We start from the raw sequence: 26,017 nt of genomic DNA on the forward strand, positions 1-26,017 counted from the left end.
GAACCGGGTCACACTCCGCTGGCGGGGTAGTATTTAAAGGTGAGGTGCAGCTGTGACCTGCACTGCCATTTTCATCTTTTGGCCGACTTCCAGGTCAGCCCTCCGTGGCGACCCTTGGCGTGGTCTGTGGCCGTGTCTCATTGCCGGACTGCAGCCATGGCACCACGCCACCCTGGTGGGCTAGTGTGGGCCATCGGAGGCCCTGCAGCGCTCGCAGCGTCCCTCCCCTTTAACGGAAGTGGAGGCGAGGTGAAACATGTCAGCGCTATGTGGAGCGGCTGCCTAGCGATCCGGCGTTACCGTGCTTTGCGCACCCGACACCGCTCCAAGAGGAAGTGGAGCGCCCAAGATAGCAACCCACTCCCTCTCCGGGGTGGTAAGCCGAATTTAGCGGCCGGGGCGGTACTTCCGTCGGCACTAAATCTTCGCCACTAATTCGGTTACTGCCCCCAAATGGGGCATAACCAAATTTCGCGCCCATAGTCTTTGAGGGTTATGGTATCCTCACTCCAGTCAGGCAACTCATCATTGCCTTTAGCAATGGATCAGCAGCGTGGCAGTAAACATAGATGGCCAATGTTGCACAACTGACTGGAGTGCCTTTAATACTCAGCAGGGATTATTCCGTAAATCCATGTTCCTGGCAGGTAGCTGCCTCGCAGGGATTGTAGGTCAGAGCCCGTGTTATAGCCCCATGTCTGGCCTGCACTCGCCGAGACGCAGCTTCCCTACTGGAAGAATGGAGTCAGGAATCGGCCTCAATAGTCTAAGTACAGGGTTCCTACTGCTTCAAGAAGACAGCTTTTGGTTAACTCTTCATGTGAACACTAATTGCAAGTTGCCCAAAAACAAACACTTATTATTGAACCACAGACTTTATAAAAGTTAAAATATTTGCTACATTTTGTAAGGAAAGCATAGAAATACTGTGACTCCTCCTACTAGTCTAAAGCATACATCAAAATATTGACTTACCCCAGTTCCATCTCCGACCCAAGCCAATGTTACGGTAGAACCATCATCATCCTCAAATATGTACTGAAATGTAAAAAACAAGTTGCGAAAAATTACCAAAGCTTTTAATGTGGGTTCTGATGAAAGATCATTGACCTGAAACATTAATTCTGTTACTCTCTCCACAGATGCTGCCTGACCGGCTAAGTGTTTCCAGCATTTTCTGTTTTTATTTCAATGCTTTTAATGTACTTTAATGAAAAAAACTTGTCTAAAAATAAGTCGGTTCCCTTATTTAAGCAGCACAAATGAAGCATGTGACTAACAGTTTGAATCTCTTGGGTTTTGAAGATAGCCCAAGTCTGCCTAATATAAATAGTTAACTAATTTAGAAATCACAAAATTGTTATGACTGGAAACTATGCAAATACACTGCCCATTTTGATTGACATCAATACATTTACTCCCAAACCGTACAATGGGCCAGAAATTCGTGACCAAATGCGTGAGTACGGTCTGGGTACTCACGCATCTGGCCGTTGGAAATGCCGGCGTTCAGCATGCACAGCGCATGCGGGGAACGCCGGCATTTCCAGTCCTCGGAACGAAGGGGTTCATAGGCACAGCGCGTGCGACTGCACAGGCAGCGCTTGCGCAGTGAACTTCGTCAATTTCATTCATGGATTCAGTGAGGGTAAGTCCTTACAAGTTACACTTGAAAAAAGCATGTGTAAAGTTGTTCCAAGGCTGCGGAGGAAGATATATTTTATCGTGGAGCTTCTGAAAGGCAATATTTTTGTTTGGGAAAGGGAGGGAAGTTATTTTAAGAAAGTTTTAAAATTTACATTTTTTTTTTTTTTTTTTTAAACGGGTTTTCAGAACGGTAGGTAGAAGGAGCAATTGTGGCTGTGTGAATTGAATGTGAAAATGAGTGCTCTAAAATGAGTAATGTAACATTTCCAGCACTTTTAAGAAATAAACTTTTCATCAGTAATAAGTAATTATGTATGTATGTCCGCATATATTCCTTTACGTATATGTATGCATGTTTTATATTCCTTTACTTATGTGTATGAATGTATGTTTTTAATTATGATTTTCCAATAAGTTACTTTCTCTGAAAGTCATAATTAAATAATACATTCATACACATAAGTAAAGGAATATATACATAACATGCAAAGGAATATATACAGACATACATACTTTCAGAAGCTCCACGATAAGAAATATCTTCCTCCGCAGCCTCTGGAGCAACTGTACCCATGCTTTTTTCATGTGTAAGTTGTAAGGACTTGACCTCACTGAAAGCATGAATGAAAGCGGCGAATTTCACTGCGCACGCGTTCTGCCTCTGAGCCCCTTCGTTCAGAGGACAGGAAATGCCGGTTTTCCCCGCATGCGCTGTGCATGCTGAAAACCGGCATTTCCTCCGGCCAGACGCGTAAGTACCCCGACCGTACTCGCGCATTTGGAAGGGAATTACTGGGCCAACATTTCACATGTCAATAAAATGAAAAATTTAACAATTGCACGATTTGCCCCCTCGCATCTGCGACTGAGGGTCCAAGGAGGTGCATTGCGCAAGAGGTCATCGTCGTACGTATCCTCACACTGTTCCCTTTCGGGAACTGTATGAAGTGGTGGAAGGATTTATGGCCGTGATTAACGCTCATTCCGTGACCGTAACCATCTTTGAACCAGCCATTAGGGTGGTTAGTCCTATGGCGTGAGGGTTTTACGGGCTCCCACAACCCATCTGAGGGGGGGGGAGGGGCCACCCACACCCACGGACGCAAGTATCCCGCTGGATGTCCACCCAGAATTTATAGTTGGAGCTCCGACTCCACTTGCCGGGACTGTCTGGAGTGGGGTTCGAAACCCTACTCCTTCTGGCCCAGCAGCGGGGATGCTTACTGCTACGCAAAAGGCCCACTCCACACAAAAGGTGACACCCATACGTTTCCTGCGCCTTTTCCCTCCCCGTGACTGGAGCCCTATGCTGCCACTTGAAAGACCAAGCTATCATCTGCCCTTTTTGCGGTGCCTTTGACTTCTCATTACCAATGATGAGCAGGCGCTGCACCTCCACCTCCTTGAGGAGATTGCTGAGGTCATCATCAGTTCAATTGTGAGTTCTTTTAATGCCGTGAATTGTGCTCATTCCAGCCATTTCACGTTGCTAATCGGATTGGGCCTTTGGCATAGTGGTAGGATCCCCGCCGCTGGGCCAGATCAGGGTAGGGTTTCGAACCCCGCTCCAGACAGTCCCGGCAAGTGGAGTCGGAGCTCCGGCTCTAAATTCTGGGTTGACATCCAGTGGGATACTTGCGTCCATGGGTGTGGGTGGCCCCCCCTCCTTGTATAGCTTGTGGGAGCCCGTAAAACCCTCCCGCCATAGGACTAACCGCCCTAATGGCTGGTTCAAAGATGGTTACGGTCACGGAATGAGCGTTAATCATGGCCATAAATCCTTCCACCACTTCATACAGTTCCCCAAAGGGAACAGTGTGAAGACACGTATGGCGACGACATTGCTAAATAAATAAATGGAATTTAAAAAATTCTTTTAGGGCTTTTAAAAGTCTTTAAATTGCTTTAATTCTGTTTAAAACTACTTCAGATTCTTCAAAATAATGTAAACGTTTTTAAAAGTTTATAAAAGTTACCAAAAGCTTCAAAAAACTTCCAAAAACCTATTTAAACTGCTGCTTTGCATGTAAAAATGCTTAGCAGCAACATTGGGGGCGTGTCCTGTTAAACTGAGACCTCAAGGGGCGTGTCTCAGTTGCACAGCGCTACAGGCTTCGCGCTGGCTGCACTCCTGGGCGGCGTGACGTCAGACGCTGCCCGGGAGTCAACATTTTAAAACAGCAATTCCAGGCGTCCCTGAAGCTCAACGGCCGGCGTGTCGGGTAAGTGCAGATCAGGGGCTTACACGCGCGGCAAGCCCCCGACTCGAATTTCTGGGCCATTATTAAAATATTTGGCAAAATAAATGGATAAAAACCAAGATAGAAAAAGACTTGCAAATAAATACCACATAAACAGTTGGCGAGACAAGGCCTGATATGAATGATTCAGCTGCTTTATTTCTACTCTTGACCCTCTCTTTCTGCAAACTACTTCTCCATCCCCAACCTCCCTTTCCTCTCCCAAGCTCTTGAGCCGTGTGTTACTTCTCAAATCCGTGCCCATCTTTCCCACTTCTTCATATTTAGACCTCTCCAATCAGGTTTCTGCCCCTGCCACAGCACTAAAATAGCTCTAATCAAGGTCACAAATTACATCCTCTGTGACTGTAACCATGACACACTATTCCTCCTCATCCTTCTCGACCTGTCTGCAGCCTTTGACACTGATGACCATGCTGTCTTCCTCCAATGCCTCTCCTCTGTTATCCAGCTGAGTGGGACTGTCCTTGCCTGGCTCCACTTTTACCTATCCAGTCATAGCCAGAGAATGTCCTGCAATGGCTTCTCTTCCTGCCTCAGCACGGTTACCTCTGGAGTCCCCCAAGGATCTATCTTTGACCCCTCCTATTTCTCTACGGCAACATCATCCGAAGACATAACATTAGGTTCCACATGTACATAAACGACATACAGCTCTACCTCACCACCACCTCTCTCGGCCCCTCCACTGCCTGTGTGTTGTCAGACTGTTTGCCCAACATCCAGTCCTGGATGAAACCGCAATTAAACATTGGGAAGACTGAAGCCATAGTCTTCAGCCCTATCACTTACTCCATTCCCTTGTCACTGATTCCACCCACCTTCCCGGCCACTGTCGTAGGCTGAACCAGACTTTTCGCAAACTTGGCGTCCTAGTTAATACTGAGCTGAGTTTCTGACCCTGTATCTTCTGCATCACAAAGACCACCTACTTCCACCTCAGTATTATCGCCCGTCTCCGCCCCTGCTTCAGCCCATCTGCTGCTGAAACCCTCATCCATGTCTTTGTTGCCACCAGACTCGACTATTCCACTGCTCTCCTGGGCGGCCTTCCATCCTCTACCCTCCATAAACTTGAGCTCATCCAAAACTCTACTGCCCGTAAAATAACTCACACCGAGTCCCATTCACCCATCACCCCTTTCCTTAATGACCAACATTGGCTCCAAGTCCACTAATGCCTCAAGATTAAAATTCCAACATAAAAGCACTATATAAATGCAAAATGTTGTTGTTTCACAGTAAGGTGTAACATACAGAATATCCTCCAGACCCCACAAGGAAACCCTGGGCCTTCCCTGCCCTGGGCTTCCCCTCCCCATTCACAACCGCGATCTCCTCCACTTACCCCCCCCATCCCGATCAATTTACTGTATTATCGAGGACCATTCCCGCGCATATCCCCTGCTGTGTTGCTCCGCTCCTGGCCATTGGCCTCACATTGGGATTGGCCGGTTGTCTGCCCTGGGGTATTTCAATGAGGCCAAGGAGTTAAACTGGCCCGAGATTCATGCTGGTGAACCAGGGTGAGCCTGAAGTTTGCCCCGCCGGCCCCGTACACGCTGCTTGCCCAGAGTTAAAAACGGGGCTTAATGTGTTTAAGTGACAAATGGCAGGTAGATAGCGAAGGAAGAGGGAAGCCTGGGGAAATGGGAGAAATGGAAAACACAGAAACCCTGGAGTGATGTCAGGGTGGAATTAAAACAGGTTTGAAAATAAGGATATATAGATAGTCTGAAGTCAATGTTACATAGGATATATGGCACAGAAATAGGCCATTCGGCCCAACCTGTCCATGCCGGTTTTTGTTTTATAGAACCACAAGACCAGAGGGTTGCAGGCTGTCGAAGAAAACGTACAATGGGGGTGGAGAATAATTCTCCTCTGACATCTTTTCCAAAATCGGGCAGGATCGCAACGGAGAATATTGAAACATTTAGGCTAATAGCCTAATAATCAGAAAAAGAGCGCCTATGGCAGATGTCAGGTTGAGAATACAAGTGCAAATCAGGCTGAATATAGAAAGTTCAGAGGGGAAGTGAAAAAGAAAATAGAGGGGCAAAGAGAGAGTACGAGAATAGATTGGCAGGTAACATAAAAGGGATTAAAAAGTCTTCTATAGGCATATAAATAATAAACGGGCAGTAAGAGGAGGGGTGTGGCCAATTCGGGACCAAAAAGGAGACCTACACATGGAGGCAGAGAGCATGGCTGAGATACTAAGTGAGTACTTTGCATTTGTCTTCACCAAGGAAGAAGATGCTGCCAAAGTCAGTGAAAGTGGAGGTAGTGGAGATACTGGATGAGATAAGAATTGATAGAGGAGGTACTAGAAAGGCTATCTGAACTTAAAGTTGATAAGTCACCAGGACCAGATGGGATGCATCCTAGGATGCTGAGGGAGGTTAAGGAGGAAATCGCAGAAGTACTCGCCGTAATCTTCCAATCCTCCTTAGATACGGGGGTGGTGCCAGACGGCTGGAGAATTGCAAATGTTACACCCTTTTTCGAAAAAGGGTGTAAGGATAAACCCAGCAACTACAGGCCAGTCAGTTTAACCTCGGTAATGGGGAAGCTTTTCAAACGATAATCATGGACCAAGTTAACAGTCACTTGGACAAGTGTGGATTAATTAAGGAAAGCCAGCATGGATTTGTTAAAAGCAAATCATGTTTAATTAACTTGATTGAGTTTTTTAATGAGGTAACAGAGAGGGTTGATGAGGGCAATGCGGTTGATGTGGTGTATATGGACTTCCAAAAGGCTTGCCAGCAAAGTTGAAGCCCATAGAATAAAAGGGACAGTGGCAGCATTGATATGAAGTTGGCTAAGAGACAGGAAACCAAGAGTAGTGGTGAATGGTTGTTTTTCGGACTGGAGGAAGTTATACAGTGGTGTTCCCAAGGGGTCGGTACTGGGACCACTGCTTTTCTTGATATATATTAATGACTTGGACTTGGGTGTACAGGGCACTATTTCAAAATTTGCAGATGACACAAAACTTGGAAGTTTAGTGAACAGTGAAGAGGATAGTGATAGACTTCAAGAAGACAGACAGGCTGGTGAAATGGGCTGACACGTGGCAGATGAAATTTAATGCAGAAAAGTGCTAAGTGATACATTCTGGTAGGAAGAACGAGGACAGGCAATATAAACTAAAGAGTACAATCCTAAAGGGGGTGCATGAACAGAGAGATCTGGGGGTATATGTGCACAAATTGTTGAAGGTGGCAGGGCAGGTTGAGACAGCGGATAAAAAGCTTACAGGATCCTGGGCTTCATAAATAGAGGCATAGAGTACATAAGAAGAAAAAGAAAGAAATAGGAGCAGGAGTAGGCCATTTGGCCCTTCGAGCCTGCTCCACCATTCAATGAGATCAAGGCTGATCTTCTGCCTCAACTCCATTCACCGGCCCTACTGCCATATCCCTTGATGCCCTTACTAGTCAGAAATCTATCGACTTCTGTTTTGAATATACCCAATGACTGAGCCTCCACAGCCCTCTGGGGTAGAGAATTCCAAAGATTCACCACCCTCTGTGTGAAGAAATTTCTTCTCATCTCAGTCCTGAATGGCCTACCCTTTATCCTGAGGCTGTGGCCCCTGGTTCTAGACTCCCCAGCCAAGGGAAACATTCTCCCAGCATCCACCCTATCAAACCCTGTAATAATTTGTATGCTTCAATGAGATCCCATCTCATTCTTCTGAATTCAAGAGAATACAGGCCTAGTTTACTCAATCTCTTCTCATACGACAGTCCCTCCATCCCAGGAATCAATCTCGTGAACCTTCGTTGCACTCCCTCTATGGCAAGTATATCCTTCCTTAGGTAAGGAGACCAAAATTGTACACAGTACTCCAGGTGTGGTCTCACCAAGACCCTATATAATTGGAGTAAGACTGCTTTACTCCTGTACTCAAATCCTCTTGTAATGAATGCCAGCATACCATTTGCCTTCCTAATGGCTTGCTGCACCTGCACATTCACTTTCAGTGACTCATGTACAAGGACACCCAGGTCCCTTTGAACATCTGCATTCCCCAATCTTTCACCATTTAGGAAATACTCTGCCTTTCTGTTTTTTCTACCAAAGTGGATAACTTCACATTTATCCACATTATACTCCATCTGCCATGTTCTCGCCTACTCACTGAGCATGTCGAGATCCCCTTGAAGCCTTTTCACATCCTCTTTGCAACTGACACTGCCACCTAGCTTTATGTCATCAGCAAATTTGGAAATGTTACATTTAGTCCCCTCATCCAAATCATTGATATAGATTGTGAATATCTGGGGCCCAAGCACCGATCCTTGTGGTACCCCACTAGTCACAGCCTGTCACCCTGAAAAAGACCCATTTATCCCTACTCTTAGTTTTCTGTCTGTTAAATAATTCTCAATCCATGCTAGTATATTACCCCCAATTCCTTGTGCCCTAATTTTGTTCACCAACCTCTTGTGTGGGACCTTATCGAAGGCCTTCTAAAAATCCAAATACACCACATCTACTGGTTCCCCTTTGTCTACTCCACGAGTTACATCCTCAAAGAACTCCAATAGGTTTGTCAAACAGGATTTCCCTTTCATAAATCCATGTTGGCTCTGCCCAATCTTGCTATTAGTTTCTAAGTGCCCAGTTATTGCATCCTTTATAATAGATTCCAGCATTTTCCCAACTACTGATGAGAGGCTAACAGGTCTGTAGTTCCCCATTTTCTCTCTCCCTCCTTTCTTACATTTGCTATCCTCCAATCCGCAGGAATCGTTCCAGAATCTATAGAATTTTGGAAGATGACAACCAATGCGTCCACTATCCCAATGGCCACCTCTTTCAAAACCCTAGGATGTAGGTCATCCGGTCCTTGAGATTTATCGACTTTTAGTCCCATTAATTTTGCTAGTACTGTATTTTTACTAATAATAATTTCTTTAAGATCCTCATTCTCACCACACCCTTGGTTTCTCGTATTTCTGGGAGGTTTTTTGTGTCTTCCTCCGTGAAGATAGAAACAAAGTATTTATTTAATTTCTCTGCCATTTCCTCATTCCCATTATAAATTCTCCCGTCTCTGACTGTGAAGGACCTATATTTACCTTCACAGTCTTTTTCTTTTCACATACCTATAGAAGCTTTTACAATCCGTTTTTATATTTTTCGCTAGTTTGTGCTCATATTCCATTTTCCCTTTCTTTATCAATTTCTTGGTCTCCCTTTGCTGATTTCTAAAAAGATCCCAATCCTCAAGCTGACCGCTTTTTCTGGCAACTTTATAAGCTTCCTCCTTTGACTTAATACTAGCTTTAATTTGTTTTCTTAGCCATGGTTGGATCACTTTTCCTTTTGGGTTTTTATGCCCTAGAGGAATATATGTTTGTTGCAAATTATGCATTATTTCCTTGAATGTTAGCCATTGTATGTCCACCTTCATACCTTTTAGTGTAGTCTCCCAATCTACCATGGCCAACTTGCCCCTCATACCCTTGTAGTTTCCTCTGTTTAGATTGAAGACCTTAGTTTCAGATTGGACTACATCACTCTCAAACTTAATATAAAATTCAAATATATTATGGTCACTTGTCCCTAAAGACTCCTTTACCACAAGATTATTGATTAGCCCTTTCTCATTACACAATACCAAATCCAGAATAGCCTGTTCCCTGGTTGGTTCCTCCACATACTGATCCAGGAAACCATCTCGCATGCATTCCAAGAATTCGTCCTCCACACCATTAGTGGTAATTTGATTTGCCCAGTCAATATGTAGATTAAAGTCCCCCATGATTACCGTATTGCCCTTGTTACATGCACTTCTAATCTCTTGATTGATACCGTGCCCTACATTACCATTACTGTTTGGTGGCCTACACACAACTCCCACCAATGTTTTCCACCCTTTTCTGTTTCTTAGCTCCACCCAAATTGATTCCAGTTCTACATCACGATCTGCCAAGCCAAGATCTTTTATCTCTACCGTACCGATCTCATCCCTTATTAACAGCGCTACGCCACCTCCTTTTCCGTTTTGTCTGTCCTTCCTAAATGTTGAGTGTTATGAATCTTATGATCCATGAAGAAAGACTCATGAAATAACACTGGATGGCCAGCTGGTGGCGTCGTCCAAGGAGTATAAATACTCGGGCATGGGCCTAGCTTCCCAGGACATTGTGTAAACAGGAACTAGTGAAAGATAACTAGACCTCCATGTTTTGAAACAAGTTGATTAAAGCCATGCTTTATAATCAAAACAAGTGCGTAGTGTGTTTTATTACGTCAATTTAATCAACTTGATATCGACTCCACGCTCTGAGTGATTTTGGGAACAGCCAGCTACGACTTCAACTGCAGAAGGGAACTCCGGCATAGAAATCAATCCATCATGGACAAACTACTCAGACCCGCCCGTCTTGACCTGGACCCAAATTCACCTACAACTGCTAAGGTATGGAAACACTGGTATCGTACCTTCAGAAACTTCCTCAGGGTGTTTGGTGAGAATGTTCCTGATAAATTAGAGCTACTTGCCAATTATGTATCTCCTCATGTGTTTGACTATATCGAAGACTGTGTAGACTATGACTCTTCTATCCTAATATTACAGCGACTATATGTAAAGGCCCCAAATGAAATTTTTGCTCGGCATCTATTGGCCACAACTCGACAACAACCCGGGGAATCATTTGACGAATTCCTTCAAAAGCTTCGCAGGCTCAGCAAGGATTGTAACCGGCTTTGACCCTCCAAACTCGAGAGTCTTTTGTGTTGTTTCTGGAAATCCTGTCCAAGGAGCACATCACTGCATAGGTACAGCTGAGCAGTACCAGAAGGAGCTAATTCGCGATTCCTTTATTAATGGAATTATGTCTCCCTTCCTACGCCAGCGTCTGTTGGAGAATAAAACCCTCGAGTTACAGGCTGCCTATAACCAGGCATGTTCCCTGGACTTAGCAAAGAGGAATGCAGGTACCTATCTTTTACCTCGTGCACGGGCTGCTGCTATCACTTTTAATGACTCCTTCAATAGGTATCGGGCGGATGCCCTCACTGATGATGACTCTAACCTAGCAGATGACAACCCTACTCTAGAAGCCTTCACTGATGACGACCTTGCCCTAGCGGCATCTTGGCAATCTGGAAGAAAGTGTTTCTTCTGTGGAGGTGCATTCCATTATAGGAAATTTTGTCCTGCTCGTAACGCAACCTGCAATCATTGCAGCAAGAAAGGTCACTTTTCTAAGGTATGCCAGTCAAGAGCCTCTGTTAGTAAGAAAGGCCCCTTTTCAAAGGTATACCGGTCGAGAGCTCCTGTTAGTTTTGCAGCTGCTATCTATGAAACTGCTCCTCCCCCAAGAGCCACTACTAAGGTTACAGCTGTCAAGGGTAAAATTGCCCCTCCTCCCATCACAGCTGTTTTTCCCCAAAGTCTGTCCCATGCAGCCACAAAGGTTTCAGTAAATGGACACATTCTGAGCGCACTAATCGACTCATGCAGCTCTGACCGCTTCATTAGTGAGCGGGCTGTCAGTAAGTTAGAACCGCTTATTTACCCCTCGGACAGGGAAATTGCAATGGCTCGGATGACACTGACCACCAATTCTTCCGGCTTTTGTCTTGTCGACCTTATTCTCAATGGCCGCACTTATTTCTCCACCCAGCTCGAGGTGCTCAAAAATCTATACAGTGATGTGCTCCTTGGGCAGGATTTCCAGAAACAACACAAAAGACTCACTTTCGAGTTTGGAGGGTCAAAGCCGGAGCTTACTATTTCCAAAGTACTGTTTTATGCGCTTTCGGCAGCTTCACTCGACGAGCCCTCCTTGTTTGCCAATCTTTCCCCCCGATGTAAGCCCATAGTCACTAAATCACGACGTTTCAACCAAGCTGATCGATCCTTTATCGAGGCGGAAATCTCTCGCCTTCTAGCTGACAGTATCATTGAGCCATGTTCATCTCCCTGGCGGGCTCAAGTCGTCGTTGTTAAAAATCCTCTGAAGCAACACAAGAAACGTCTTTGCATCGATTACTCGCAAACTATTAACCAGTATACCGACCTGGATGCCTACCCACTACCATGCATCGATGACATGGTCAATAACCTTGCCAACTACAAGGTATTTACAACTTTTGACTTAAAGAGCGCATACCATCAAGTACCGTTAAAGGACTCTGACAAAAAGTATACGGCCTTTGAGGCCAATGGTTGGCTTTACCAGTTTTGTCACCTTCCATTTGGGGTCACCAATGGGGTGGCCGTCTTTCAACGGGCAATGGATAGCCTAGTCAAACAGGAGAACTTAACGGACACTTTTTCATATCTAGATAATATCACCATTGCTCGTCATGACCAAAAGGAGCATGATGCCAACCTCCAGAAATTTTTTGACGTTCTCCGTCATCGCAACTTAACCTTAAATGAGTCCAAATCTGTGAAATCAGTACTATCAGTCAACATCCTTGGCTACTGGGTGGGCAACAGTGTCATCAAACTGGATCCGGAGCGACTTCGTCCGCTTCAGGAGCTCCCTCCCCTTACGAATCTCGGTTCTTTTCATCAGGCACTCGGCATGTTTGCCTATTATGCGAAGTGGATACCCCACTTCTCCGACAAGATCCAGCCCCTGCTTCACGCGAAGTCATTTCTGTTGGAGACAATGGCTATTTCAGTTTTCAACCTCCTCAAGTGACCACTGGAAAAAGCCATGCTTCGCTCCATTGATGAAAATCTCCCTTTCATGGTCGAGTGCGATGCACCAGAGGTGGCGATCTCGGCTACCTTGAATCAAGGTGGTCGACCCATTGCATTTCTGTCCAGAACTTTGCAGGGTAGCGAGCTCCATTATCCTCATGTCGAGAAGGAGGCTACAGCCATCATCAAAGCTGTATATCAATGGAGTCGTTTTCTCGCTCGTTGCCATTTCACACTTATAACCGATCAGCGCTCCGCAGCCTTTATGCTGGATAACCGGAAACGCACTAAGATCAAGAATAACAAAATACAACTCTGGAGGATGGAATTGGCCGCCTTTGGATACACCATACATTATCGACCCGGCAAAGAGAATGTGACCCTGGATACCCTCACGTGGGCATTCTGCTCTTCTATGTCAACTTCGACTCTTGCGGATCTTCACACTGACTTATGCCATCCTGGCGTTACCCGTATGTTGCACTTCGTGCGATCTAAAAATCTCCCATTTTCTACGGAAGATGTGAAAAGAACTTGCTCCTCCTGTAGAATTTGTGCGGAATTAAAACCACAATTCTTCCGTCCATCAGATGGCACGCTCATACACGCTATGCAGCAACTCAGCATTGACTTTAAAGGGCCATTGCCTTCCTCAACGTGAAATACCTACTTACTTACTATGGCGGACGAATATTCACGCTTTCCTTTTGCTTTCCCCTGTCCCAATATGCTTACTTCCACAGTGATCAAATGCCTCGATCAAGTCTTTTCCCTTTGCGGTACGGCCAATTTCATCCACTCTGATCAGGATCCCTCCTTCATGTCAAGCAAACTCAAAAGTTATCTTTCCCAATGGGTAATCGCCACAAGTAAAACGACACCGTATCATCCCATCGGTAACGGACAGGTTGAGAGATACAACGCTATCATTTGGAACGCTGTTCGTCTTGCACTGAGGTCACGCAACCTACCAGACCAGCAGTGGGAAACTGTGCTCCCTGACATTTTGCATTCCATCAGGTCTCTTCTTTCCACGTCCACCAACGTCACGCCTCACAAGTGATTCTTCAGGTTCCAGCATCGCTACACACATGGGACGTCCCTACCGTCATGGTTGGCAGCTCCCGGCCCCGTGCTGCTCCGAAGATTCGTCCGATCTGCCAAAAACGATCCCCACATGGACGAGGTGGAGTTAACGGATGTTAATCCCACTTGCGCGCACGTGCGGTACCCTGATGGCCGGAAGTCCACCATTTCTGGCTCCCTGTCCAACCGGTCCCACGGACCCAAATGATAGAGGGTCCCACGGTAATGATGCCGACACTCTGCGCACCTTTGAAGATGACACCCTACCTGGGACATCAAGAGATCTGCCAGCTACTCCACCGGATTAACTCAGGGAGCCGAGCGCTCCCCATGGGATGGCCACCCGAAGCCAGGATGCCAGTCAATCCCCGGCTATCAAACAAAATGAAGCCAGCTCTGCGCCCGTGGGGATCCGCACCCGGAGTCACGATCTCCCCAGTCTCCCTCAGGTCGATCAAGGTGACACGGGCCCTGTCGACCTACCAGTACGGATCAAGCGACCCAGGGACCCAGACATGGTCCGGGGAGACGTGCCTTCCAGCCACAAGTGAAGAGCTAAAAGACTGCGGCTATTCGTGGTCCGGCTAATCCATTAAAAGGAAGTCATCGGACTTCCAAATCTTTAGGGAGGAAGAATGTTATGAATCTTATGATCCATGAAGAAAGACTCATGAAATAACACTGGACGGCCAGCTGGTGGCGCCGTCCAAGGAGTATAAATACTCGGGCGTGGGCCCAGCTATCCCAGGACATTGTGTAAACAGGAACGAGTGAATGATAACTAGACCTCTGTGGCGGAGCCACTAAGAGACTCAGAACATTTGAGAATAATCTCTTTAACTGCATTGTAGTGCAGCCACGTACTGCACCTTTAAACTGTTTGTTAACTATACTGTATGTACCTTCCTATACTCTGCGTGATGACGTCATGACGCCGATCACGTGACCGCCAGTGGCGCGAAGAACGCGATGATGTCATGACGTCGGTTTCCAGAACCATCTAGCAGTCTTCGAGTGCCTCGCAGCCTGAACAGACCTGTATACATCTTCTCCTGTAGTTTACTAGTTAACTTCGTTGTTATTAAACTTTGTGGTTTTGATTTACTGAGTCGAACTGCGATTATTCAGATAGGAACTACACCTCCATGTTTTGAAACAAGTAGATTAAAGCCTTGCTTTATACTCAAACCAAGTGCGTAGTGAGTTTTATTACATCATTGAATACCCTGGAACATTCAGTTCCCAGCTTTGGTTACCCTGCAATCATGTCTCTGTAATAGCAATTACATCATATCCATTTACTTCTATTAGTGCCATTAATTCATCCACCTTGTTGTGAATGCTACATGCATTTAGATAAAGTGCTTTCAACTTTGCCTGTTTAACATTTTTCTGCACTTTGACCCTCTTTACTGTTGGCCTTTGTCTCTGCTCCCTACTAGTTTTGTTGACTACTTTTCTAACTTGCACTTCCAGCTTTGTTTCTCTCTGTTCTGGGCCCACACTTAGGTTCCCAGCCCCTTGACAAACTAGTTTGAATCCTAAATCCTTCCCAACAGCACTAGCAAACCCCCCTGCGAGGATACTGGTCCCGGTTCTGCCGAGGTGTAACCCGTCCAGCTTGTACATGTCCCACCTTCCCCAGAATCGGTCCCAATGCCTCAGGAATTTAAATCCCTCCCTCCTACACCATCTCTCCAGCCACGCATTCATCTGGTCTAATCTCCTATTTCTGCTCTTGCTAGCACGTGGCACTGGGAGTAATCCGGAGATTACTACCTTTGAGGTCCTGCTTTTTCATTTATTTCCTAGCTCCCTATATTTTGCTTGCAGGACCTTGTCCCTCTTTCTACCTATGTCGTTGGTACCGATATGGACCATGACCTCTGGGTGTTCACCCTCCCCCTTCAGAATGTCCTGCATCCTGTTATCATACCAGGAATTTATGATGAACCTTTATAAAACACTGGTTCGGCCTCAACTGGAGTATTGTGTCCAATTCTGGGCACCGCACTTTAGGAAGGATGTGAAGGCCTCAGCGAGGGTGCAGAAAAGATTGACGAGAATGATTCCAGGGATGAGGGACTTCAGTTATGTAGATAGACTAGAGAGGCTGGGGTTGTTCTCCTTGGAGCAGAGAAGGTTGAGAGGAGATTTGATAGAGGTATTCAAAATCATGAGGGGTTTGGACAGAGTAGATAGAGAGAAACTGTTCCCATTGGTGGAAGGGTTGGGGTCCAGAGAACACAGATTCAAGGTGATTGACAAAAGAACCAAAGGCGACATGAGGAAAAACTTTTTTACGCAGCGAGTGGTTAGGATCTGGAATGCATTGCCTGAAAGGGTGGTGGAGGCAGATTCAATCATGGCTTTCAAAAGGGATAAGCACCTGAAGGAAAAAAATTTGCAGGGCTACAGGGAAAGGGCGGGGGAGTGGGACTAGCTGACGCGCTCTTGCAGAGAGCCGGCATGGGCTCGATGGGCTGAATGGCCTCCTTCTGCGCTGTAACTATTCTATGATTCTAATAAGACCAAATGCAACCTCATCACCCCAACCGAGACTTGCCTCTCTATGCCTCCGCCAGCACCGCTGTTGGCTGCTTCTTCCCCACCTGCCATAAAGAAATGGTGGTGGTGTGGTGGTGGGGGTGGGCAGAGCCTAGACCCCGGCGGATTTTCTTAATTTCAGCTCCAGCTACCGCTGCTTCCCGGGGTCACCTTGTGGAAGCACTGTAGACCCCAGGAAACAGCAGAAGAGGTCCAGAGTTTCCCCAGTAGAGGGAGACAGCCGTGTGGCGACCTCCTCTCCCTCCAGTCATCCTCAGACATTCACTTGCTCAAGGCCTTGGTCTCAGCTGAAGCCTTCAGCTTTGGCCTTCCTTCTGACATTTGGGGCGCTTTTGGCCCTTTAAGGTCGCTCGCCGCCTCATTTGTTGCTTCAGAGGCATCCCCTCGTAGTGGAGAGACATGCAAAGTCCTGCTCTGCCAGAACTCTGCCTAAAGTGGAAAATAACCTACAACATCTCAGACAATGTTATACAACCTCGTTCAGCCTTCAGCTGCTTTTTTAACCAAAAGTAATTATTACCCTGTAGTCTTTCAAATTATTGAAAAGGTTTATTTTCTTGTACTGGAAATAATGGTCATTGCATATTGTAATTAATAAAAACATTTAAATGTGTGAAACTGTGTTTCGAAGGAATAGGAACAGAGTGATGAATTTTGTGCTTTCAAGTGAAACTGAATGACTGGCTGACTGCAATCTAGGGTTTGCAATCAAATAAAATATTACTGACTATTAGCATCACTCTCCATATTCCCCATGGGTGCTGACAAGACAGTCCCAGTTCTCTCATGTTGACTGCGCAGTAACCAATGCATAAACCGACTGAAAACAGCTTTCCAAATTACAGAACATAACCAGGCACTACAACTCACCCACAAATACGCCGACCTTCTGCATCACAGTAGCACACTGTTGTAAATTCCTGAATAAGGGAATCACGGTGTACTTGTTCAACTTAAATAAAGCTTCTCATTCCAACCACAGTCCCGACTTTATTTCCAAACTCTCCACAATTCCAAATTGCAATTCCGCAAGTGCAGCAACAGGAATTCTCAAGTAAAGCCAGTTAATCCCGCCATACCAGGAAACATCCTCTTTATATGAAAAAATACAGCTGCAATCAGTCTTGAGCAAAATAAACCTTCATGCAAGATAACAGCTGTACATGTTCCAGAGAAATTTCCTTACAGGATTTTTTAAAAATTACATTTTAACAAGTTGTGTATAACTTCTTTGGACACAAACACTAAGTAGACACACCTAAACTGTGATTCTCCAAAACCATCAACTCATCTTACAACTTTAGTGCCTCAAGTTCATGGACAATCAACAGTGGGAGAATGTGACTGGTTGCCCGTCTCATACTCCAATTGACCTGATTGAAGCCAGTCAAGAATCAATCTGGTTCACCAAATGATCTTATTGGTTGATACTAACAACTTCTAAATCCCGGAGGAAAACAAGTTTATGATACACTGACAGGCTAACACATTGGTTGAAGCGCTGTCAGCCTAAAATAAAGCCAGTTAGTCCCACCATACCAGGAAACGTCCTCTTTATATGAAAAAATACAGCTGCAATCAGTCTTGAGCAAAATAAACCTTCACGCAAGATAACAGTTGCGCATGTTCCAGGAATGGGAGGAGACTCGTGCGGAGTATAAATACCAGCACAGACCAGTTGGGCCAAATGGCCCGTTTCTGTGTATATTCTATGTAGATTTCAAGCATCAGTGAGCTGCAAGCTTCAACACAGACGGTATGTATGAGTTACAGCATTAGAAATAGTACATTCTTTATGAGCCTTAGAAAACGTAAAATTCACTGTCATCAGGGAAATTGATGTTTTACTCTATAGGAGAAAAGTATTCATCATTCTGCAAACCTTAGTACTGCCCTTTAACTCATTCTACTACAATATGTATCGCATAAGTTGTTCCCCTTAAAGAGGATGTGAACTATTTTCCAATTCATGGTCCTTTGTCACATGACCCTTGTATCAGGAGTATTTTTGTTATAATGCTCACACAGAGACTCTTCAACTCAACACACTCAGTGCACACAAGCATTAGCCAGAATTCCCCGGGGCGGCACTAAATTTCCTAGGCAACACTAAATTTGCTAAAAAAAGGCTCATTACTGAATGGGTAGAAGAGCAAAGGGATCTAGGAATATAGGTAAACAAATCATTAAAAGCAACATTGCAGGTCAGCAGATCAACTAAAAATGCTAACAAAGCATTGGGATTTATTTCTAGGGGTATAGAATTCAGAAGTAGTGAAGTTATGTTAAACTTGTATAGGATCCTGGTCAGGCCGCACTTATGCTGAAAGGCAGAGATGAGGTAGATGGATACAGTGGATACAGAGAGAATGTTTCCACTTTGGGGTAAGAGCGTAACTAGAGGCCATCAATATAAGATAGTCACCAAGAAATCCAATAGGGAATTCAGAAGGAACTTCTTTACCCAACGAGTGGTGAGAATGTGGAACTCTCTAACATAGGGAGTGGTTGAAGCGAATAGTATAGATGCATTTAATGGAAGGCTGGACAAACATATGAGGGAGAAGGGAATAGAGGGATACGCTGATAGATTTAGATGAGGAAAGACTGGAGAAGGCTCGAGTGGAGCATAAGCGCCGGCATGGACTGGTTGGGCCGAACGGCCTGTTTCTGTGCCGTATATCCTATGTCATTCTATGTAGATCCCAAGCATCAGTGAGTTGCAAGCTTTAACACACTCTCAAGGGTTGCAGGAATGTACAACTCACTGTCATCAGAATTCTCAAGGGCTATAGGTCTTTTCGTACACTCCCCAATCCCTATTGTTATTTTTTTCCCTGGTGTGAGCTATCATCCGGTTGGGCTGTGAAACTAGTGTTCAGATGCTTGGAATAAAACAGACTTCCAAATAGGGGCATATGCTGATAGGGTTAGATGAAGAGGGGTGGGAGGAGGCTCGTGGTAGCATAAACACCGACATGGACCAGTTGGGCCGAATGCCTGTGTCTGTGCTGTAAATTCTATGTAACACTCGACCCATAACCTTCTAATCCTTGCAGGTGCCTACTGTATTGTATACTCAGCTCACTGTTTGGCCTCCGACTGAATGTTTACAATATTCATTGCCTCATTTCTGCCAGCATAATAAAAGAACATGTGAGCAGAGGAACAGTCCAATAGTACTGAGAGTCTGATTGGCTCATTTCACACAATGGCACTGTGAGCACTGCCTAGAACAGGCAAGGAGCGCAACTCTAAAAACTTTACTCGTCGTTCCTGATTTAGTGTGAAAACAGAGCAGACACCATCATTACAACAATAAGAGATATGATTTGATGCCTTTGATTTACAACTGAACTTGGAAGTTTGATTGCAAGAAAGAATAAAATCACAGCTCTGAGGCAGTCATAAAATACAGAGCCCTCTCCAAGTGTTAAAAACAGAGGTCCAGTTTTACAGATCAGGAATGAAGCTTCTCAGGTTTCTCTAGCTTTGTTTACACTGGTTACGGTTACTGTGCATTTCCACGAATTGAAGGATGATAAAAAATCTCTCCTCTTTTAATCGAGCAAATCTACCAAAATTGCAGTTTCTTCCTGGCACATCTGGCATTTCTGAAACATTTCCACAAAAGGAAAATAGTTTCTCTTTAACGATGAAGCATTCTTTAAAATAGGAGCTCTGTCATTAATATCTCTTCAAGGCATAAATAAAAATTAGTTTCAACAAATTATGAAATTTCATGCAACTTTTTTTGAAAAGAAGATTCAGTACAGATGGCAGAACTCCAATTTTGTAAGTTAAAATGTCTTTCCTCTCCTTTCTTTTAGTTCCTCCTTATCCACAAAGGAGGTTTCTCTTAGTTGTTTTAAATGGCGTTTTGGCCGTCCAATATTGGCTTTTACCCTTTTACCCACCACACATTCTCTGCATAAGAGTAAGGGCTGGAGGCCTGCTCCAATGAACATCAAAACAATCCAGAAGCATGCTCTTACATTTCTACCAATGCTACTGTATAGTCAACCACTGGTAGATGCACAAGAACAGACTTCTTTGGCAGTCAACTGAAGAATTCAAGTATTCACAAGGTGGCCAGGGCGAGTGCTTCAAGGATACCCTAAAAGGCAACCTCAGGGTCTTCTGTATTCCCAACTAACCTGGGAGGACTTGGTGAAAACTTCATGGAGTGCACTGATGTGCCTCAATAATCCCGAGACTCGATGTTAGCGAAACAAAACAAGGCTTTTATTAACTTAGAAGATAACACGCAGTGGAGAGAGGTATCTTCCCTGGAGGTCTGCAGTACTGGCTGTGAGGCCAGACTGAGCTGGCTTACATAGAGGCCAGGTATGGGCGGAGCCCTACACACAACACATTCCATACATTCCAATACACAATACAATGGTGAGGAGAAACCTGAAACCAACCACAGTCACAGGCAATACAATGGTAAGGGGGAACCTGAAACCAACCACAGTCACAGGCAGTGATGAATGGAATATTTCATCACATTCACCCCTTCTATAGATTTAGTCTGTTCGGGGGTTTGGTAGTCCTCTGCGACCGACGTGGCTGTTGTGGTGTCGCGGGTGTCGGCTGGATGTCCCCGGTGGCCTCCTGGGTCTCTGCCAGGGGTGTCGCCAGGGTTGTTGAAGGGGTAGTTGGTGGGGGTGCCGTTGGTCGATGTTCTTCCGGGGGTGATGAAAGAGTAGTGGGTGGGTAAGAGTCGCTGTGGTCGTTGTTGCTGCTATTGCCGTGGTTGTTGTCGTTACCGGCTGGGGCGACGTCTTTTATTGACACGGTGTCCTCCCTTCCGTCGGCGTGCCGGACATACGCGTATTGGGGGTTGGCGTGGAGTAGGTGCACTGGCTCCACGAGAGGGTCCGTCTTATGGCCCCTCACATGCCTTCGCACGAATACCGGACCCGGGGTGGAGAGCCATGATGGCATGGATACGCCTGAGGTGGATTTCCGGGGGAAGCTAAACATTCGTTCATGAGGCGTGGCATTAGTGGCAGTACACAATAGCGACCGTATCGAATGGAGCACATCTGAGAGGACTTCCTGCCAGCGGGAGATAGGGAGGCCCTTGGTCCTTAGAGCTAGAGTGACTGCTTTCCATACTGTCCCGTTCTCTCGCTCCACTTGACCGTTACCCCGGGGGTTGTAGCTGGTGGTACGGCTCGTGGCGATACCCCTGGACAGCATGTACTGGCGTAGCTCTTCACTCATGAAGGACGCCCCCCTATCCGTGTGGATGTAGCTCGGCATACCGAACAGGCAGAACAGGCTGTTGAGGCATTTAATGACCGTGGCGCTGGTCATGTCTGGGCAGGGGAAGGCGAATGGGAACCGGGAGTATTCGTCCACAATGTTCAGGAAGTAAACGTTGCGGTCGACGGACGGGAGGGGGCCCTTGAAATCCAAGCTGAGCCGCTCAAAGGGCCGTGTAGCTTTGATTAAGTGGGCTCTATCAGGGTGGTAGAACCGAGGCTTGCACTCAGCGCAAGTGCGGCAGTTCCTGGTCAGAGACCGAACTTCCTCAATCGAGTAGGGTAAGTTGCGGGACTTTATGAAGTGGAACAGCCGCGTGACCCCTGGGTGGCAGAGGTCGTTGTGGAGGGTCTGTAGCCGATCCCCGGTGGCGCTGGCACACATCCCTCGTGAGATGGCATCTGGGGATTCGTTAAGGGCCCCTGGCCGGTAAATGATGTCATACTCGAAGGTGGAGAGCTCGATCCGCCACCTAAGAATCTTATCATTTTTGATCTTCCCCCTCTGTTTATTATTGAACATAAACGCTACCGACCGCTGGTCGGTAAGTAGGGTGAAGCGTTTGCCGGCTAGGTAGTGGCGCCAGTGGCGCACTGCCTCCACGATGGCTTGGGCCTCCTTTTCCACGGAGGAGTGTCTGATCTCGGGCCCTTGGAGGGTCCTCGAGAAGAAAGCTACGGGCCGCCCCACCTGGTTGAGGGTGGCCGCCAAGGCAAAGTCAGACGCATCACTTTCCACTTGAAATGGAGTGTTCTCGTCCACTGCCTGTAGCGTGGCCCGTTCAATATCCTGCTTAATGCTTTTGAAGGCGGCGTGGGCCTCAGCAGAGAGCGGAAAAGAGGATGCTTTCAAGAGGGGGCGGGCTTTGTCGGAGTAGTTGGGGACCCATTGGGAATAATAAGAAAATAACCCCAGGCACCTTTTCAGGGCTTTGGGAGTGTTGGGCAGGGGCAGCTCCCGTAGGGGGCGCAATCGGTCGGGGTCTGGTCCGATTTCCCCATTCTCCACCACGCTGCCTAGTATGCAGAGGCGCGTGGTGTTGAAAACGCACTTGTCCTCGTTGTAGGTGAGGTTGAGTTTTTGTGCGGTTTTCAGGAACCTCTCGAGGTTCGAGTCGTGATCCTGCTGGTTGTGACCGCAGATGGTGACGTTGTCGAGGTAGGGGAAGGTTGCCTGCAAGTGGTGGTCATCGACCATGCGATCCATCTCCCTCTGGAAGACCGAGACCCCATTCGTCACCCCAAAGGGGACTCTGAGGAATTGGTAGAGGCGTCCGTTCGCCTCGAAGGCGGTGTACGGGCGGTCCTCTGGTCTGATAGGGAGCTGGTGGTACGCTGACTTGAGGTCGATGGTGGAGAACACCCGGTATTGGGCGATTTGGTTCACCATTTCTGATATGCGGGGTAGCGGGTAGGCGTCTAGTTGGGTGTACCTGTTGATCGTTTGGCTATAGTCGATCACCATCCGTTTCTTCTCGCTACCCCTTACCACCACCACTTGGGCGCGCCACGGGCTATTGCTGCATTCAATAATGCGCTCTTTCAGGAGCCTGTCTACCTCGGTTGCGATAAACCGCCTGTCCTCCCAGCTGTACCTCCTGCTTTTGGTCGCTATTGGCCGGCAGTTAGGGGTAAGGTTCGCGAATAGCGAAGGCGGCTTTACCTTCAGGGTAGCCAGGCCGCACACTGTGAGGGGCGGCTGGGACCCACCGTACTTGAGCGTGATGCTTTGGTGGTTGCACTGGAAATCCAGGCCCAAGATCACGCTCGCGCATAGATTCTTCATGATTAATACTTTAAAATTATCGTATACAGTCCCGTTAACGGACAATTGTACCGTGCAGTAACCCAGAATGGTCGATGTCTGGGTTTTATCAGCCATAGAGATGGTACCCCGAGTAGGGACCACCTTTAGGGAGAGTTGTCGTGCCAGTTCCGGGTGGATAAAACTCTCCGTGCTTCCACTGTCAATTAAACATTTAACCCCGCACCCGTTTACCTCGATGTCCACCATTGATTTGGATAGCGGGTGGGGCCTGGTCTGGTCCACTGTGACCGATGCCACTGTAGGGCCCTGATCGAGACAAGATGGCGTCCGCGCTGTCTGCTCACAAGATGGCGGACCCCACGAGGTCGGGCAAGATGGCGTCCAAGATGGCCGCTCCCACGGCGCACACGCGGCGGTGGCGGGTTTTGGTTTTCCAGCGGGGTTCCCTCTGCACACCTTCCCAAAGTGCCCCTTCTTACCGCACTTAAAGCAGGTGGTGCCTTTCGCCGGGCACAGGTTTCTGGTGTGCTTTGGCTGTCCACAGAAGTAGCAGTTGGGTCCCCGACGCGTCGCGGCTGTCGTAGGGCTTCTGGGGGGAGAGCGGGGCCCCGACGGTGTCGGGCTGCCGGGCGGGGAAGATGCCTTCCAAGATGGCGGTGCCCTTGGTGCACACGTGGCGGCGTGGACGGCGCGGGCTGAAGAGTAGGCGTCCGAGTTTCTCTGGGCCACATCCAGGGATCGCGCGGTGTCCGCAGCCTGTTTCAGGTCCAATCCCGTTTTTTCCAGCAGTCTTTGCCGGATGTAAGTGGAGCTGAGGCCTGTGATAAAGGCATCGTGAACAAGCTCATCGGTGTACACTGCGGCTTTTACATCTCGGCACTTGCAGTCTTTGCCAAGCATTTTCAGGGTGCCTAGGAACTCCTCCACCGATTCCCCAGGTCGCTGTGTGCGAGTGGCGAGCAGATGCCTAGCATACACCTCATTCGTAGGCTGCTGGTAATGCGCCTTTAAGATGCCGCAGGCGGCCAGGTACGTGTCGGCGTCTTGGATGAGGGGGTAAACCCGGTGGCTTACCCAATTCCGCAGAATTCCGAGTTTCATACCCGCAGCGTCCGTAGCGTCTTTGACGGCTGCGGAATTGTCCAGGAAGAATTCCATACACATAAACCAGTGTCCAAAGCGTGCTGATGCGTCCGGAGCATGCTGATCCAAATCCAAATGTTCGGGTTTCAGGAGTTGATCCATTGTGTTGAAAAATAAGTTAATAAAATTGATGTGCCTCAATAATCCCGAGACTCGATGTTAGCGAAACAAAACAAGGCTTTTATTAACTTAGAAGATAACACGCAGTGGAGAGAGGTATCTTCCCTGGAGGTCTGCAGTACTGGCTGTGAGGCCAGACTGAGCTGGCTTACATAGAGGCCAGGTATGGGCGGAGCCCTACACACAACACATTCCATACATTCCAATACACAATACAATGGTGAGGAGAAACCTGAAACCAACCACAGTCACAGGCAATACAATGGTAAGGGGGAACCTGAAACCAACCACAGTCACAGGCAGTGATGAATGGAATATTTCATCACATGCACAATCTGCAAGAATAACTTCAAAACATTCAAAGAAAAGCATTTATGTGATCTAGCAAAACAGTGAAAGGAAAATCTGAAATGAGTCATCAAAGCTAGCATGGGCTTCACATGTTGGACTCATGAGTTATCTCAGAGCCCAGGAGTATCATCAACTCCATATCCAGCATTACTGGTAATTGTTGATCAGGAGAAGACAACCAGCAGAGGAACAGAATAACAGCCCAAGGGGACTGACTGAAGTTCCTTTCCTGTGGGGGAGGCCCCGTTCTTTACTTGGCCCCTCCCCTTGGCAGCATGGCTGGAATGACCTGACTCACTGTGTGGGGAACTGTAAATATAAATGTACGCCTGATCACTTTATGGCAACTAAATAAAGAAAAGGAAGGCTTGCGTTTACATAGCATCTTTCACGACCTCTGGGCACCCCAAAGCGCTTTACAGTCAATGAAGTACTTTTTGAAGTGTAATTACTATTGTAATGTAGGAAACACAGTAACGCACAGCAAGCTCCCACAAACAGAAATATAATGACCAGATAAGTGCCCAGAAATTCGGGTCGGGGGCTTCCCGCGGGTGCAAGCCCCCGATCTGCACTTACCTTGCGCGCCGGCCGTTGAGCTCTGGGCCCCTGTGGAATTCTGATCCGGGGCCTGGTCCAGCTGCCGGCGCGCAGTGCTTGCATATCCCAGGGGCGCAGTTAGTTCGATGCGTCCCCTGGGATCACGTGGGCCATGGGGAGCCAATCGGAGCAGGGAATGCTTCATTCATAAGTCTGACAGGAAGTGCTGTCAAATTTAGAAATACTACGGGCCCTTTCTTCTTACAAAACATCACTAAATCTTCAAATAAATTTTTAAAAAACATCACATTTTTTAAATAAACTATAAATTAAATAACTATTTTAAACAATAATTTAAATTTTTGAAAAAAATAATTTTATTTTCTAACGGGGCTAAAAATAAACTTACCTTGCTTTAAAGTATTTAAAAATAATAAACCTGTGGAAAAATTGTTTTAATTTTAATTAATTCACCACTTACCTTGTAAAAAGCAGGCCTTACGCCTGCTTTTTACATTTCTAACTTCTGGAGACTTACCCTCCCGGGAAAACCTGCAAAAAAAACTGAAGTTCG

At 46.7% G+C, this 26,017-nt stretch overlaps 1 protein-coding gene across 1 annotated transcript in view; it reads right to left on the reverse strand.

The window, feature by feature from the left end:
- Positions 1-26,017, reverse strand: part of LOC147106033 (sortilin-like) — a 101,365-nt gene that overhangs the window by 46,525 nt on the left and 28,823 nt on the right. The window contains exon 2 of the mRNA XM_086009742.1: positions 976-1,038. Within this exon, the coding sequence (XP_085865868.1) occupies positions 976-1,038 (63 nt within the window). The remainder of the gene's footprint in view (positions 1-975; positions 1,039-26,017) is intronic.

The sequence above is a fragment of the Somniosus microcephalus genome, chromosome 16 (genome assembly GCF_052327205.1).
Source record: "Somniosus microcephalus isolate GS21.2 chromosome 16, FLI_Smic_1.0, whole genome shotgun sequence".
Taxonomy (NCBI): domain Eukaryota; kingdom Metazoa; phylum Chordata; class Chondrichthyes; order Squaliformes; family Somniosidae; genus Somniosus; species Somniosus microcephalus.